The following is a 15,400-nucleotide window of genomic DNA, read 5'->3' on the forward strand; positions in this document are numbered from 1 at the left end:
GGTCCCCAAGTCGGTCTCCTCCCAGCATGCAGGACCGTCCTTTATGTCCCTCCTGGGCCTGATGCAATGGCCCACCCACACGTCTCCCTGACCTGCCCCATCCCTGATCTCCTCCCCGGCTGTGACCTGGCCTTGCCTCAGCTCCTGCTGTTGCCTCACGGGATTGCTGGGCAGTGGGCAAGGGAAGCCTCCTGTGAAGGTGAAGAAATGGTTTCTCCATCTCCCTGACAACATCTTGGCCTCTCCTGGGGCCCATGGGGAGTGTCAAAGGCAGGGTTGCTCAAGAGCGTTGAGTCTTTCAGGAGAGGGAGGACCAGGCTCTGTCTTACGTCCCCTCTGCCTCCTCACTCTGGCCTCCGCAGGAATAGGGTAAAGGAGTGTATTCGGCACCAACCTCCAACTCCAGGCACTGCCTGGAACCCAAGCGGCACTCAGTTAACGTTGGATAAATGGATGGCAGCACCAACCCCTACTAGAGTCTTACCCGCCCAGCCTGTCCCTAGGCAGACTTCAACCTCCACCTTCCTGTCCTTGGGTCCAGCCCTCCGCCAGTCAGGGGCTTGGCTGCATCTGTCTCCTGTCCTGGATTCTTCCACACTGTTTTCCGGGTCAAATAGTTCTCCACAGGTCCCCACCAGACATGGCCTGTTCCCCTGACCCCTCCTCAACCAAGCATGGGAGGGGTCATCTGCACTGGGACCCCAATTCACTGCCGTCTCTCACACTCCAGGCCACTGCAGGCTGGCCAGTCCTCACTGGATCCAAATTCACACTCAAGCCTTGTCTTCGACTATACAGACTCTGGGGACCCCTCTGTCCTCCTGAAATGGCCCTTGACCAGTTCTCCCCTGATGCCCCTCTCCTGGGTGCCCTCCTGCCTCCCCCGTGGCTCCTGCTCGGTCTCCTCCAAGGACCCTCCTCCGAAGAGGCAGGGCTGGCACAGGTGCATCCGGGCTGCTTCTCCTCCCAGTCCTCACACACTCCTGGGCAAAGCCCTTCTCAAGATACCAGTTATCAAGGACACACATCACTGGTCTGTATCTCTGAGCTCAAGACTCCCATGAGTGCCCCTGGTTGTCCGCACTGGGCTGTTGGCTGCTGTTGGCTGGGTGCCGCCGCAGGAGCCCTGAGCTGAAAGCCTGGGAGCCCCACCTGCTCTTTCTTCCTCCTGAGGACACTCCCTCTGCCCTCCCACCAGCCCGGCCCAGCTCCTACCACCGTCTTCTCTCCTCTCAAGCGTAGCCACAGCCTCCGGACTCCACCTTCTCTGGTTCCAGGCTCTCCCCAGACCACTGTCCGCCCTCCGCACCATTGTCTAGGGGCTCACGCCAAGCACTGATGTGGCCATTTCCCCCGCTGCCTTGAGGCAGGGGCGTCAGGGTCTGGGTCTTGATGCTCCCTGCTGCCCTCAGCCCCTGCCCTGCAGGCCTCAGGTGTCAGGCTGCCCCATCCACCGCAACCACTCAGACAGCGCTGAGCCCCCTGCTCTTCCCCGTCTCTGCGCCTGATCCCTCTGCTTGCGCTGCCCTTCCTGGGGAAGGCTTCCCTGACCTCCAACCAGAAATGACACCTCCTCCTCTTGGCTCCCACAGCCTCAGGAAGTCTCTTCTGATTTGACCCCCAGTGGCTCCCTGTCCAGCGCTGTGGATCAGACACCAGGCTGGGGGGGCCAGTGTGGGAGGTGGTGAGAACACAGCCGGAAAGATCATGGGCCAAAGCAATAGAGGGGCCACAGGCCAAGAAGGAGATTCTTGTACAGTTTTCTGGAGGAATGACCATGTAGTTGTGGGGCCTGGGGTAGCTCCTGGACTCAGCCGGCCTGCAGGACCCTTGGGGGCATGGCCAGGGCACCTCAGAAGGTGGCAGCCTGGATGGATGGCGCTGGTTGCACACTCAGCCTTGGAGAAGGAAGGAGAGCTGGGCTTCTGTGCAACGTGGTTTCCCAGTCCAGGTGTTGCCCCAGGGGCCTCTTGGTCAATTTGTGTCCTTTCCCCAAGTCAACGGAGGAAAAGAAGGTGATTACAGTAGAAAATAATTAGCAATTCACATGGTTACTGGGTGTCTGTAATCCTCCCTTTGCTTTCCTGCCTCTGCACCATTGCATTTCCTAAACCTTAGGACTGAGGTCCCCTTCCCCATCCTTCCATGGGAACAGGCAACCGGTTGCTCAAGGACAAGGTCTGATAAAGGAGTCAACCCTGGGAAAGACCTTGGGAGCAACTGGCCTATAACTGATGCTCCATAAAGAGCAGCTACTAGTATCAACAGGCCAGAAAGCCGTCCCCACGGCTACCCAGGACCTTAGACTCTGGAGTCAGGCAGACGTGTGTTTGAATTCTTGGTTTGCCTCTCACCAGCTGTGACTTCCTTGCAAATACTCTGCTCTGGTGGAACTCTCAGCAGCAAGGGAGAGTGAACCCAACTCCAATGGCCTCAGAGAAACCCACATGGCTCCATTTTCCTGCAGTTCTCTCTCTGGGCTCTTGCTTAGAGAGAGAGAGAGAGAAGCAGGGGGAGAAGGAAGCGGGGGGCGGTGGGGTGGATAAAGGGGCAGCATCAAGAGAGGGAGGATCTCTGAGGCCACAGTAGCTGTGCCCTGAGATGGTCAGGCTGGGCCCTGGGCACTCTCCCCACGCCCCCTCCTAACCCAACAGAGGACACACCAGCCAAGAGATGGGAGCAGAGGCTCCTGCAGAGGCTGCTGCAAGAGTGTTGTCACCACCTCGTCCCCAACCTGGGGCTCCCACCTTTCCCAGCTCCCCTCTATTTCCCCGCCCAGTCTGGTTGAGCCAGCCTTCCTTCCCCATCATGCTCTGCACTTAAAACCCCCAACTGGACAAAGCACAGCCTCACCTGTGTTTAGACACATCCTCATCCCGGCCCCAGAGCCCAGGACTTCCAGGCAAACAGAGCAGAGTGGTTAAGAGAAGGAGCAGGGCCAGGGCTGAGCGCCCTGGCTTCTGGTCCCCCGGTTCCGGCCTCTGCCCAACCTGCTGACCACCTAGGTCAACTTAAACCAGACTTTCACCAGCTGCCCCTCCTTCTCTTTGTCTGTAAAATGGAAGATTTCTTACAGTTGCACAGAAGGCCCTCCTCTCCCCCATGGAGAAATTCCTCCCATCCGAAGTTCAAGGTGAGGTCCAGAGACTCAGTCTCCATAGAGCCTTCCCCGACTCCTGGGGGTAAAGGGGGACAGCAGCCGTCCACTCCATACCCACCCCCCTGGACATGCTCACTTGGAGAAGCCTGGCACAGTGCAGGCCATTATCAGTGTCCCCCCAAGAAGTCCCACTTTTCAGGAGCCTCCCTCATGGACGCTCACTCATGTGCATGAGGACAAAGGAAGCAAGATGCGTCCTGCATCTTCTTTTTGCCTACTTGGGGACTGGAAACCTTCCAGACATGTGTCGGTGGGAATGCTCTGTGCTTTCTATGTCCTAGAGTGCAGCCATTTAAAAAGAATGGTGTGTAAACTCCACAAATATCCATCAATAGTGAAAGTAAACATATTCTGGTATATTCGTACAGTGGAATACTAACTAAGCAATAAAAATTTGCCCAACTGTAATACATACAAAAACATGGTAGATTCTCACAAACATGTTGCATGAAAAAATTGTGCACAATACAGTATATATGTTTTTGTTTGTTGTTTTTGACTACAATTTCTACCCTAGAAATTAAATTTCTAAGACATAGTTCGTCATGTGTGCAACACTGTCTACATGAGAACATTTGGAGCAGTATTTCTTTTTTCTTTTTTTTTTTTTATTTTATTTTATTTATTTATTTTTGGCTGTGTTGGGTCCTCGTTGCTGCACGCGGGCTTTTCTCTGGTTGCGGTGCGTGGGCTTCTCAGTGCAGTGGCCTCTCTTGTTGCGGAGCACGGGCTCTAGGATGCGGGTTTCAGTAGTTGTGTCTCGCGGGCCCTAGAGCAGAGGCTCAGTAGCTGTGGCGCACAGGCCTAGTTGCTCCGCAGCATGTGGGATCCTCCTGGACCAAGGCTCGAACCCGTTTCCCCTGCATTACCAGGCGGATTCTTAACCACTGCGCCACCGGGGAAGCCCCTACAGTATATATGTTATAGTTCAATTTTCTATGAGTTTCAAATTCTGACAACACTAATCTAAGGGTTTCAAAGTCAGGGTCATGGTTATGGGGAAGGGGTAGCAACTGGAAGGGAGATAAGATCTCTAGGTGCATTACAAAAATGTATACATACAGCAAAAACTCCACAAGACGTACACTTATCATTAGTGCACATTTGATATGTACATACAGTATTTCAACTCCCTGGGCCTCGTGGGCTCCTGTCCTACCCTGACCACTTTGTAAAATCCTCAGTGCCCCTTGGCTTACAGCACCACGCCCACCCCACTCCCCTCCTGCACCACCACCCTGGACGCCTCGGGCTCGTCTCTCTTCTCTGCACATCAGGCCCCGCACCTGACCCACCTGGGACGAGTGGATGAACTCTGCACAGCTCCACCGCCATCACAGGCCACGTTCCCTAGAAGCAGAGCCTCAGCTGGGAAGTGAGAGGCATCTGATTTATTGAGGGGTGTTGTCGGGAGGAGGGAGGCGGAGGGGAGCAGGATAGGGCAGAGGAAGGAGCTGAGCAGGGACGTGTTCTACCCTGAGACGAGCTTCAGCCTCACCCACAAAAGCCTGGAACCCCTGCTTTAGGACTGACTGAGGCGGGGGCTGGGCTTTGATGTCCCCTCATAGTCAGTCCCCATCCACAGGCTGAGGGCAGAGCGGACACAACCCCCCAGGCATCTCCTGGGAGGCTGTGAAGGCAGCTGTGAAGGGGGCACCTGTGAGCCATTAGCATCCGTATTGCACATTTCAAACAGCTGGGGGACGGGGGGGGCAGCCGCCCAGTGAGGGGGATCTGGGCAGGGCACTCACAGCACCTACTGCCCAGTGCCCCGCCCAGGGACCAACATCCCACTGGCACCTAAGAACCAATGTGGTCAAAACCGAAGTATCACGTCCCCCAACTCTCATCTCATACCTACACCAGGACACTGACCAGCCCAGTACCAGGCTCTCAGAACCCACCACCTACATTGTCCAGCCTGTCAGGGAATCAACCTGCTTCATCGTCTCTGCAGTGACTCCATCCCAGTCAGCCCAACACTCTGCCAGCCTCTTGGGCAACCCTCCTTCCATTCTCTCTTCCCTCCTCTCCCCTTGGCCACTGCCTGGGGGGACACATCCTTGCTGGGACCCTCATGATTCACCCTTCGTAGACACACACACACACACACACACACACACACACACACACACACACACTGAAGCCAGGGTGATGGCTAAGATGGACAAGGATGTGCTCTCCCCATGCTAAAATCATCACTGGTTCCCTAGTGCCCCTTAGTACCTGGGTTTGTCCATCTCTCCACTTCCACACTGACCCACCCCTTGCATGCCTCACTTGAGCACTGAACTGAGTGTCACTTCTCACTTCTACTGTGCCAGTCACTGTGACTTCGCCTAAGCAGTTTCCTCCTAGGAACACTCTCCTTTCCCCCATGCTGGGCTGGGGTCCACTCAATTCCATGCTTATAAAACTGCGGGCATTACTTGCCTATGGAACTCACCATCCAGAGGTCTACTGTTAGGAGAATTGACAAGCCAGGGTACCATGACTTGATGCTCCAGGGAATCCATGAAAGGGTCCGATACTTGATTTCTCAGGTAAGTGGTCCTATGATACTCTCACCAGTCAATCACTTTAGAAGGCTCTGACAAGGCATGCAGACTTCCAATCTCAGGCTCAGATGAAATGAAATGTAAGCATCCATTCCTTTCTGGTATCATTTGTCATGTATGCATGTTGAGGGCCTAGTCCCTGGCAAGGGACATCTGGCCAACATCCATGTCAAATATGAAAGTGTTACTAAGAGTGGGTCCGGTTGCTCGCCGCTCTGAAGCTGCTAAAGAGCCTAGGTTGGGGACTTCCCTGGTGGCACAGTGGTTAAGAATCCCCCTGCCAATGCAGGGAACACAGGTTCGAGCCCTCGTCCGGGAAGATGCCACATGCCACAGAGCAACAAGGCCCGGGTGCCACAACTACTGAAGCCCGCACACCTAGAGCCCGTGCTCGGCAACAAGAGTAGCCACCGCGATGAGCAGCCTGCGCACAGCAACCAAGAGTGGCCCCCGCTCGCCGCAATTGGAGAAAGCCCGCGCGCAGCAACAAAGACCCAACGCAGCCAAAAATAAAATAAATAAATAAATAAGTTTATACCAAAAAAAAAAAAAAAAAGAGAGAGAGACTAGGTTGGTGGAAAGGAACGTTTGCTCAGAGGTGGTAAGGGGAGTAGGGGGACTCCTGTCCAAAGGCTGAATGACCCTTCCACTGCCAATCAGTGGGCAAGAGCTTTTATAAGCGGAGGGAGGAGGCTACATGCAGAAATAGCACGGTCAACTCTGACACTCATCTTGAAATTGCTCATGTGGTGATCTGACCAGTGTCATCTTGCTTGTTTGAAGTACAGTTAATCTTCAGTTCCAGGGCTGCTTAGTTTCCATTTCTTTGAGGCCAGTTCTTGGAATTGTGGCAGCTTATGTCATGGCTACAGCCTGGTCATCATGTAGTTAACTTCTTCCACCTGGTGGGGTTTCAGTATCTACAAAACAGCTCACAGGATATGGCTCAGAACATTATCTATAGCCCTTGAGGAGGAACGAAAGGTCCTTGAATTTGCTGAATGACTAAACTATTATTATTTGGTCTTGTTGAACTGTTTTCCTTTCTTTCTGCATTTTCTCACTTCTTTGAATAAACTTCTTCTCTGGCTAAAGCTTTTTTCACAGGCAAAAGGCAAGTGGAGGACATGGTGGGGAAGGACCATAGGGTCTTGCTTCATTTCAAAAGGACAAGGCAGGGCTGAGGATAGAGAAGGGATGCCATGGAAGCAGGAAGGGCAATCATGAGGGACAATTGGAAACAGATGTGATCAACACAGACCCCATAGCATCCTGATGAGTGATCCCTCTCTCAGGGTGGGCAGTGATGTACCAGCTATGACAAAAATGATAGGTAACATTTGCTGATTTCCATGATGGAAATACTTCCACCAAGGCCAATTTCAAGCTACCGAGAGTTTAACAACCAGCTCAAAAAAATCCTGACCATTTAACAATTGGCACTGGCAAGCCTGTATCCTCTGGCACAGACAGAACACAGCCCCCTGGGTGTCCTCTGTAAAGTTTCCTCCCTCAACTTGGGTTGCTGTAGAGTGAGAAGCAGGAGGTTCCTCTAACCTGCCTGAAATCAGCCCCACCTGCTCACCAAGAGGAGACAAGCCTGACAGGTAACAAAGTAAATGCTCTGTGAGATCCTGTCCTCTGTCCCTCTCAGAGAGGGGAATCTGTGTCTTGGTTCAGGTTGGCCCACAAGCAGACCTAAGACAAGCATTTAGTGGAAGTAGTTTGTTTGGGAGGTGATTCCAGAAAGCTCCAGCACGAATGTAGAGAAGGGAGACAGGGCAGGACCCGAGTCAGAAGAGGACGTGTCAATGAACAGGTCACAGAAGTGGGCGACAGGGGCTCAAGCCAGCTGGGGACCTCAGGGGGAGGTGTGACACGTCTGGGAGTGGGCCCCCCAAGGAGTGAGGAAGAGGAGGTATTTTTCCACTAAGTCCCCCCAGTGGTTGGTTGAGGCTGCTCCCTGGGTTCAAACTCCCCAATGTTTCCAGTCTGCCCCAGAGCAAAGGTCAGCTAGAGAATGAGGAGGGGACAGGATGTGCACAGTGTCTGAAACACCCAGGCACACAGAGATGTGACCCGTGTGTCACTCTGTGTGTCTCTCACATTCATGCAGAGCTGTTCACCCAGATGAGCAGCATGCTTGTTTTTAATGGTGCAAATTTTTGTACCATGTGATCCCTACACACAAGCCCACCACAGAAATCTGAGACCCAGCTGAAGAAACAGTGATGTGTCTCAATGCCAGAGGAAAAGCCAGGAGGGGTAGGCTTTCCCAGACTTCAGATTGTCAAGGAGAAGTGGAACGCTATGGGCATTGTACCTGTAGGCTTAGCCCTGAGACTGAACTGCGTCTCTGTGAGTGTTTAACAAATGCCTGGCCCCTCCTGGACTGTCACCTCCATGTGAGCAAGGACAGCATCCCCACCAGCACTGCACACAGAGCAGGTCTCCTTAAGTCCCTACTGGGGGTTGGAGGAGGAGGGCAGAGGCGTGTGAAGGGCACGGGAGGGACCCGAGAATGGAGATGCTATGCTGGACCTCTTGGCCCTGCTGCCTCTCCCCATGCCCGCCTGGAAGGAACAGGGGTGACCCCCATGACTGTGTTTACAGGAGTGAACACACACACACACACACACACACACACACACACCCAAAAGAGGCTTCCCAGAGTTAAGGACTCGGTCCTGGTAAGTGGGAGGAGGGGAGACAAATGAAATTGAGGTCTGGAGTAAGTTGCTTTCACAAGAATTTATTTCTCAGAGTCCAGAAGTCTGAACCAGGGCAGGCAGACCCTTAGGACTTTTCCCTGGGCTCACAATTCACACAATTAATCTGATTATTGGGACGATAATTGGGCCATACTTCTTCCAACCTCTTAGTATCTTCCTACCCAGGTTTCGCAGTCCCCGGACACTCTGGGGCTATGCAACAGGAAGAAACAAGTTACTATGGAAAATGGGCCCAGGGTAAGACCAGAATCCTCCCCACGTGGACATCCCCACTAAGTGGGTGACTTCAGGAGACTTTGGGCCCCAGTTCACTTTCTGACTGTGACCTTTAGAGCATGTGGTTGAAACCCTACACACACACAGACATATGGGGAAACTGGGGCCCACAGATGGCAAGGGGTTTCCCAGGGTCACAAGCCCATCCCATCAAAGCTGGACGGGAGCAGGGGCTGAAAGCACATTACTCTAGTCAGTGCCTCTCAGAATTCAGCAGTCAGAATCCCCTGGAGGCCTGGTGAAAATACAAATGGCTGGGCCCCAGCCCAGAGTCTGATTCAGGAGGTCTGAGTGGGGCCTGGGAATCTGCCTTTCTGTCAGGTTCCCGGGTGGGGACCCCACTTAGAGAACCACTGCTCTAAGGGATGGCAGAGCCAGTCCTGGAGACCTGGGGCTCGGGTGAGGGAGGGACCAGGGTAGGAGGGCCTTTCTCTGCCCTGGAAGGGGCAGTGGGTATTTGGTCCAAAGGATGTTCCACAACCCACCCTGTTATTAGCTCCACAACACAGAATGGGCCACTCACCACAGTGCAAGTGATATCAAAGTTGTCCCTGACCTGAGCCAGCATGACTGTCCCCACACACTCTTTCACCAGCTGTAAGGGGAGGCTCGAGTTCAAACTGGAACCCCCGGACCATTGCCTCCCAGCCTCAGCCCAGGGGCTGGAAATCTTCCCTGAAGCCCCCTATTCAGCTCCCTGGGAAGCATCCACCAGCACTCTAAGCCCGCAACCTCACCCCATTCTCCTTGAAGTCACACTGTTCCGGGGGCTGCTGGGTCGTCCTGGGGCACACGGTCTCCTTCACCGTGAAGCTCACAGGCTTTGGGGTGTCCAGGTTCTCGTCCTGGTCAAGGATCAAAGTGGGATGACTGGGCACAAGCTCATGCTTCCTTCTCTGATCTGTCTCCCTGCCCCCACCTAGACGGCAGCCTCTCCAGCCCCTCCTGTGTGCCTGGCCCTGGGCTTGGTGCTGGGTGCACAGGGGAAGGGGGCAGAGCCCACTCCTGGCCTCGTGGGCACACAGAGAGCAGGAGGGGACCTCAGACCAGCTCTGATGAGAACACCTTCCCCACAGAGGGGCGGAGGCAAGTCAGGGACCACCTGCAGGGAAACACCTTGTCACTGGAACCTCCAGGCTGAGCAGAGCCCTCCCTGGTAGGGAGACAACAAGGAACAGAGGGGACTTAAAGCAGGGAAGTCACATCACAGACCGAGTAACTGCCCCCCCATCCCTGGAGCTCCCAGAAAGCCCTGGAGCCCAGGGCACCTGTTCCCACAGTAGAGATGATAAGTCAGGAAGCCTCATGCTGGGAGGGGACCCAGCTCTGGGAAGGTTTCCCGGAAGAGGTGGGAGCCCACCTTCCTGACAGGAGGTACAGCCTGAGCAGAGGGGGTGACAATGTGGCCAGGGCTGGTGGGAGGTGGCCCCCTTCCCAGGCCCCTGCTGACTCACGGCCTTGGGAGGCGTGTCCAGCTCCAGGAGGCGGTAGAGATTAGCTTCTAAGGACCGCTCGTTGAGCTGATCCAAAGCACAAAACACAGCTTCCCTGTAGCTGAGGGCCTGGGAGCTGGCCGAGGGCACCACTAGTCCCAGCAGCAGTAGCCACAGTGGCCACCGCCCAAGGGCGAGGCTGGCCCTCTGAGTCTCCATGGTCCCCAAGTCGGCCTCCTCCCAGCATGCAGGACCCTCCTTTATGCCCCTCCTGGGCCTGATGCAATGGCTCAACCACGTGTCTTCCTGACCTGCCCCATCCCTGATCTCCTCCCCGGCTGTGAGCTGGCCTTGCCTCAGCTCCTGCTGTTGCCTCACGGGATTGCTGGGCAGTGGGCAAGGGAAGCCTCCTGTGGAAGGTGAAGAAATGGTTTCTCCATCTCCCTGACAACGTCTTGGCCTCTCCTGGGGCCCATGGGGAGTGTCTTAGGCAGGGTTGCTCAAGAGCATTGAGTCCTCCAGGAGAGGGAGGACCAGTCTCTGTCTTACGTCCCCTCTGCCTCCACACTCTGGCCTCCGCAGGAATAGGGTAAAGGAGTGTATTCAGCACCAACCTCCAACTCCAGGCACTGCCTGGCACACAGTAGTCATCAGTTAATGTTGATGAGTGGATGACTGTACCCAGCCCCTTCTAGAGCCTTACACACCTAGCCAAACCCTAGGCAGACAGTCAACCCCACACCATCTTGTCTTCTGGGCCCAGCCCTCAGCCAGTCAGGGGCTTGGCTCCATTTGTCCCCTCTCCTGGATTCTTCTCCACTGACTTTCTCACTCTAAAAATGTCCCATCCCAAGTCCCTGCCAGCCGTGGCCTATTGCCCTGGCCCCTCCCAACCAAGCCTCAAGAAGAGTCATGTAGAATTTTAAAAGTTCAATCTGGGATTCCTTATGAAAAGTTCCAGCCAAGCAGACTTAAAGGAGCCTATATGGTCCGTCACTTTTTCTTGCTGTACTTATATAAAAAATCAGGCCAAGTTTATTGAAACTAGACTTAATTTGCAAGCAAATTAGCCTTATGCTGGTTATCTTTGATAAAAATGGGGGTAATTGGGGCTTCCCTGGTGGCGCAGTGGTTGAGAATCTGCCTGCCAATGCAGGGGACATGGGTTCGAGCCCTGGTCTGGGAAGATCCCACATGCCAAGGAGCAACTGGGCCCATGAGCCACAATTACTGAGCCTGCGCGTCTGGAGCCTGTGCTCTGCAACAAGAGAGGCCGCGATGGTGAGAGGCCCGCGCACCGCGATGAAGAGTGGTCCCCACTTGCCACAACTAGAGAAAGCCCTCGCACAGAAGCGAAGACCCAACACAGTCATAAATAAATAAATAGATAAATAAATAAATAAAAGAACGTGAATTTCTAAAAAAAAAAAAAAAATGGGGGTAATTGTAGACAGAAAAATTATGTTTCAGTAGAAGATTTAATATGTACTTGAGGATATTAAATACTAGTTCTGTTAATTGTCATTGAGGTTTTGTTGTCTACCTATAAACTGGTCTGGATACTGATTTCTCCTCATTTCCTCTAATATCTGGCTACAACTCTCCAAACTAATGTTTCTAATTTTTCTCCCATCCTCCTGACTTGGAATCATTGAGAACTAAAACTGCCCTTTTCCTGAAGCTATGCAGGCTAAAATAGGACAACTTAATATAAATATCAGAGAAATCACCATAACAGCTCATGTATGGACAATCTTCATGTCTGTTGCTGTGTGGGCCACTCAGAAGCATCACCAGAGATTCAAACTGTGACCCAGGAAAATCTATTAGATTGCTACTGTCTGCTCTCACTCCATTTGAAGAGGATTTAAGCCCAACACCTAGAAATCTGGCTGCCTTCAGAAGTCAGAAATTGGGACTACAATCTGCTCCAGTCACTCACCTTTGTTTTTTTTTTTAATTTTTTTGTTTTGATTGTTTCCATAGAAATGCCTCTCATTAAATACCTGATTGCTTGTACTCTGTAGGCCTAACTTGGGGAACCCACCTGCATCACTGCTTCCGAAAACGAGGCACGACCTTTTAACTAAACTGATCTATTCTCAGGACTAAGAGACTGGTTCGATGAGATATGGAGCAACCTACCAACTCTGGACAGGCTCAGACCTATTTCACAGGATGGTGCCAAATATTAACATTTTCCACAATATTATGCAAATCCTTGAACAAATTCCTAGGACCCTCAAGATCACTGACCTATTTTCATGGCTGAAACCTTCAAGTTTGGGACAATGGCTCTAGACTGGATTTCAGACTATTGCCTGTATAATTATTATAAGATTTGCTACTACAGCCACTAAGGAGAACAGTATGGAGGTCCCTTAAAAAACTAAAAATAAAACTACCATACGACCCAGCAATCCCACTACTGGGCATATACCCAGAGAAAACCATACTTCAAAAAGATACACGTGGGCTTCCCTGGTGGCACAGTGGTTAAGAATCCGCCTGCCAATGAAGGGGACACGGGTTTGAGCCCTGGTCCGGGAAGATCCCACATGCCACGGAGCAACTAAGCCCACGTGCCACAACTACTTAGCCTGCGCTCTAGAGCCCACAAGCCACAACTACTGAGCCCACACACCACAACTATTGAGGCCCGCGCACCTAGAGCCTGTGCTCTGCAACAAGAGAGGCCACCGCAATGAGAAGCCCGCGCATCACAACGAAGAGCAGACCCCGCTCGCTGCAACTAGAGAAAGCCCACGGGCAGCAACGAAGACCCAATGCAGCCAAAAATAAATAAATAAATAAATAAATAAATCTATTTAAAAAAAAAAAAGATACATGTACCACAATGTTCATTGCAGCACTATTTAAAATATCAGGACATGGAAGCAACCTAAATGTCCATTGACAGATGAATGGATAAAGAAGATGTGGCACATATATACAGTGGAATATTACTCAGCTCTAAAAAAGAATGAAATTGAGTTATTTGTAGTGAGGTGGATAGACCTAGAGTCTGTCATACAGAGTGAAGTAAGTCAGAAAGAGAAGAACAAATAGCATATGATAACGCACATATATGGAATCTAAAAAAAAACGGTACTGATGAACTTACTGGCAGGGCAGGAATAAAGACGCAGACGTAGAAAACAGACTTGAGGACACAGTCGGGGAAGTGAAGGCTGGGACGTAGTGAGAGAGTAGCACTGACATATATATAATACTAAATGTAAAATAGATAGCTAGTGGGAAGCTGCTGCACAGCACCGGGAGATCAGCTCAGTGCTTCGTGATGACCTAGCGGGGTGGGATAGGGAGGGTGGGAGGGAGACTCAAAAGGGAGGGGATGTGGGGATGTATGTATACATATAGCTGATTCACTTCGTTGTACAGCAGAAACTAACACACCATTGTAAAGCAATTATACTCCAATAGAGATGTATTTTTTAAAAAATTTGCTACTGTAATCCTATTTAGATGTGTGTTTCTGGGTTATAACCTCTGACTTTTAGCATATCAACTACCCAGGTAGTTAAGGTCCTCACCATTGACTCTGATGCCCAGGCATCACTTGGTGGATTGTAGTGTAAACGCTGACAGTTGATTGTTTTTTTCTTTCTCTCTTTTCTTTTCTTTTTTGTAATGCAAGTGCCTTACTTAAGCTTTGACGGCCAGGCATCCATTTCAAAGGTGGCTATCTTCAATAAACATGCTGTCAGCCACGTGACTAGATTAAAAAAGCCAGGCCACCTCCCCCTACTGAGGGTCCTTTGTTTCAGATTTCTTTAACTGACCATTTGGGCCACTTGTTTTTTCTCTTCCTGTGCTTTAAATTCCTGCTCTTATGTTTTAAATTCACCAATAAAAAGTGAGCCCTTAGAAACCCTAGGCCCTCATCCTCAACTGCAATAAAAGCAGGACCCCAGGCCTATACTCTCTCTCTCTACCCTAGATGTCTTTGAGTGGCCCCAGTCATGCCACATAATTTCCCAGTCCCATAAATAATGAAACTTTTTTTTTCAAAGTTCTCTGATGGCGATTGCTGAAGGGCATCTTGCAGTCATAATCAGAACCCCAAGGGCTGGTCCTGTCACAACACTGGCTGTTGATAGTCTGAGACCTGCACACAACACCAACCCTTGAGAGTCTTGCTGAGAGTACTCAGGCAAGGGCTGCCTTCCTGGAGACAGCCGGGCTCAGGCAGAAGAAGGTCAGAGTCCCCCGCCCCCTTCAGGAGCCTTGGCCGAGGAGGTGCTCTCACGAGGCCCAGCCCAGTCCTAGGCCCAATTCATTTCTCGAATGTCTGACCCTCCCAGAAGGCCCACTGCCCACCCCTCAAATGGAGCTCCCACATCTTATGCTAGCAAACCTGCCAGCTCCCACAATTGCTCTAGCCAACCACTTCCTCTTCCACCCTGCCTCCCTCCACAGCCCCTTGGAGAGCCAGGGCTGCATCCCAGCCCTCTGCCTGTGCACGGCCCTCACCATGTCCAGCTGTCCATCTCAGGGGCCATGCCCACCAGCCAGCCACAGGGTCCCTGTGCAGCCAGCTCTCTCACAGTGAGTTTTGCCCATTGGATCTTCTGGGGTCCTTATCTGTAAGCCAGCTGACCTCCATGGGGCCCGCCTCAGTTTACTAGAGATGTCCTAATAATACGGACCCTCCCAAAGGGAAGGGTTTGGAGTCTCAACCAGAACTTTCTGTGATGAAGGAAATATTCTATATCCGTGCTATCCAGTATGGCAGCCATTAAACACACATGGCTACTGAGCACTTGAAATGTGACTTGTGCAACTGAGGAACTGACTTCTTAATTTAATTTTCATTAATTTAAATTTAAGTGGCCACATGTGTATAAGACAGTGGTAAAGATCCTTTTTTCTTTGGCCTCCTTGCATAATTTTTCTCCTCCTTTATAGCTCCATATTCCAAGGTGTTTGTGGCAAGAGGATCGCCTTTGACAACCCCAAAAATGTTAGGCCTTGCCCACTCAGCTCAGGACCAAAAGGAACCTCTTACGATTTGCAGAAATTGACTGTTGTCCTGTCCACACTGACTTGAGAAGGAATAGAACTCTCAAAGGGAAGCCTTAAAAAAAAAAAAAAAAGGGAGGCCTTTGTCCCAGGACCATGTTCTTCCTTGCAAGTACCGCTGACCTTCGCTCCACCCCTCAGAGTATAGTCCTCTCACAGCTTCTAGAGATAAACTTTGCTCATCTCCTTTCATCCACA

General features: G+C 51.8%; 1 protein-coding gene across 1 annotated transcript; it reads right to left on the bottom strand.

Moving 5' to 3' along the window:
* Positions 1-8,540: 8,540 nt before the first annotated feature.
* On the bottom strand, positions 8,541-10,378 carry LOC130709117 (cathelicidin-5-like). Its single transcript, XM_057555753.1, has 4 exons — positions 10,181-10,378; positions 9,464-9,571; positions 9,250-9,321; positions 8,541-8,642 (listed from the first exon to the last, which is right to left on the bottom strand). Exons 1-4 carry the CDS (start codon positions 10,376-10,378, stop codon positions 8,541-8,543), a joined length of 480 nt encoding a protein of 159 aa, XP_057411736.1.
* Between the last annotated feature and the right edge of the window lie 5,022 nt (positions 10,379-15,400).

This window comes from Balaenoptera acutorostrata, chromosome 10 (assembly GCF_949987535.1).
Source record: "Balaenoptera acutorostrata chromosome 10, mBalAcu1.1, whole genome shotgun sequence".
Taxonomy (NCBI): Eukaryota; Metazoa; Chordata; class Mammalia; order Artiodactyla; family Balaenopteridae; genus Balaenoptera; species Balaenoptera acutorostrata.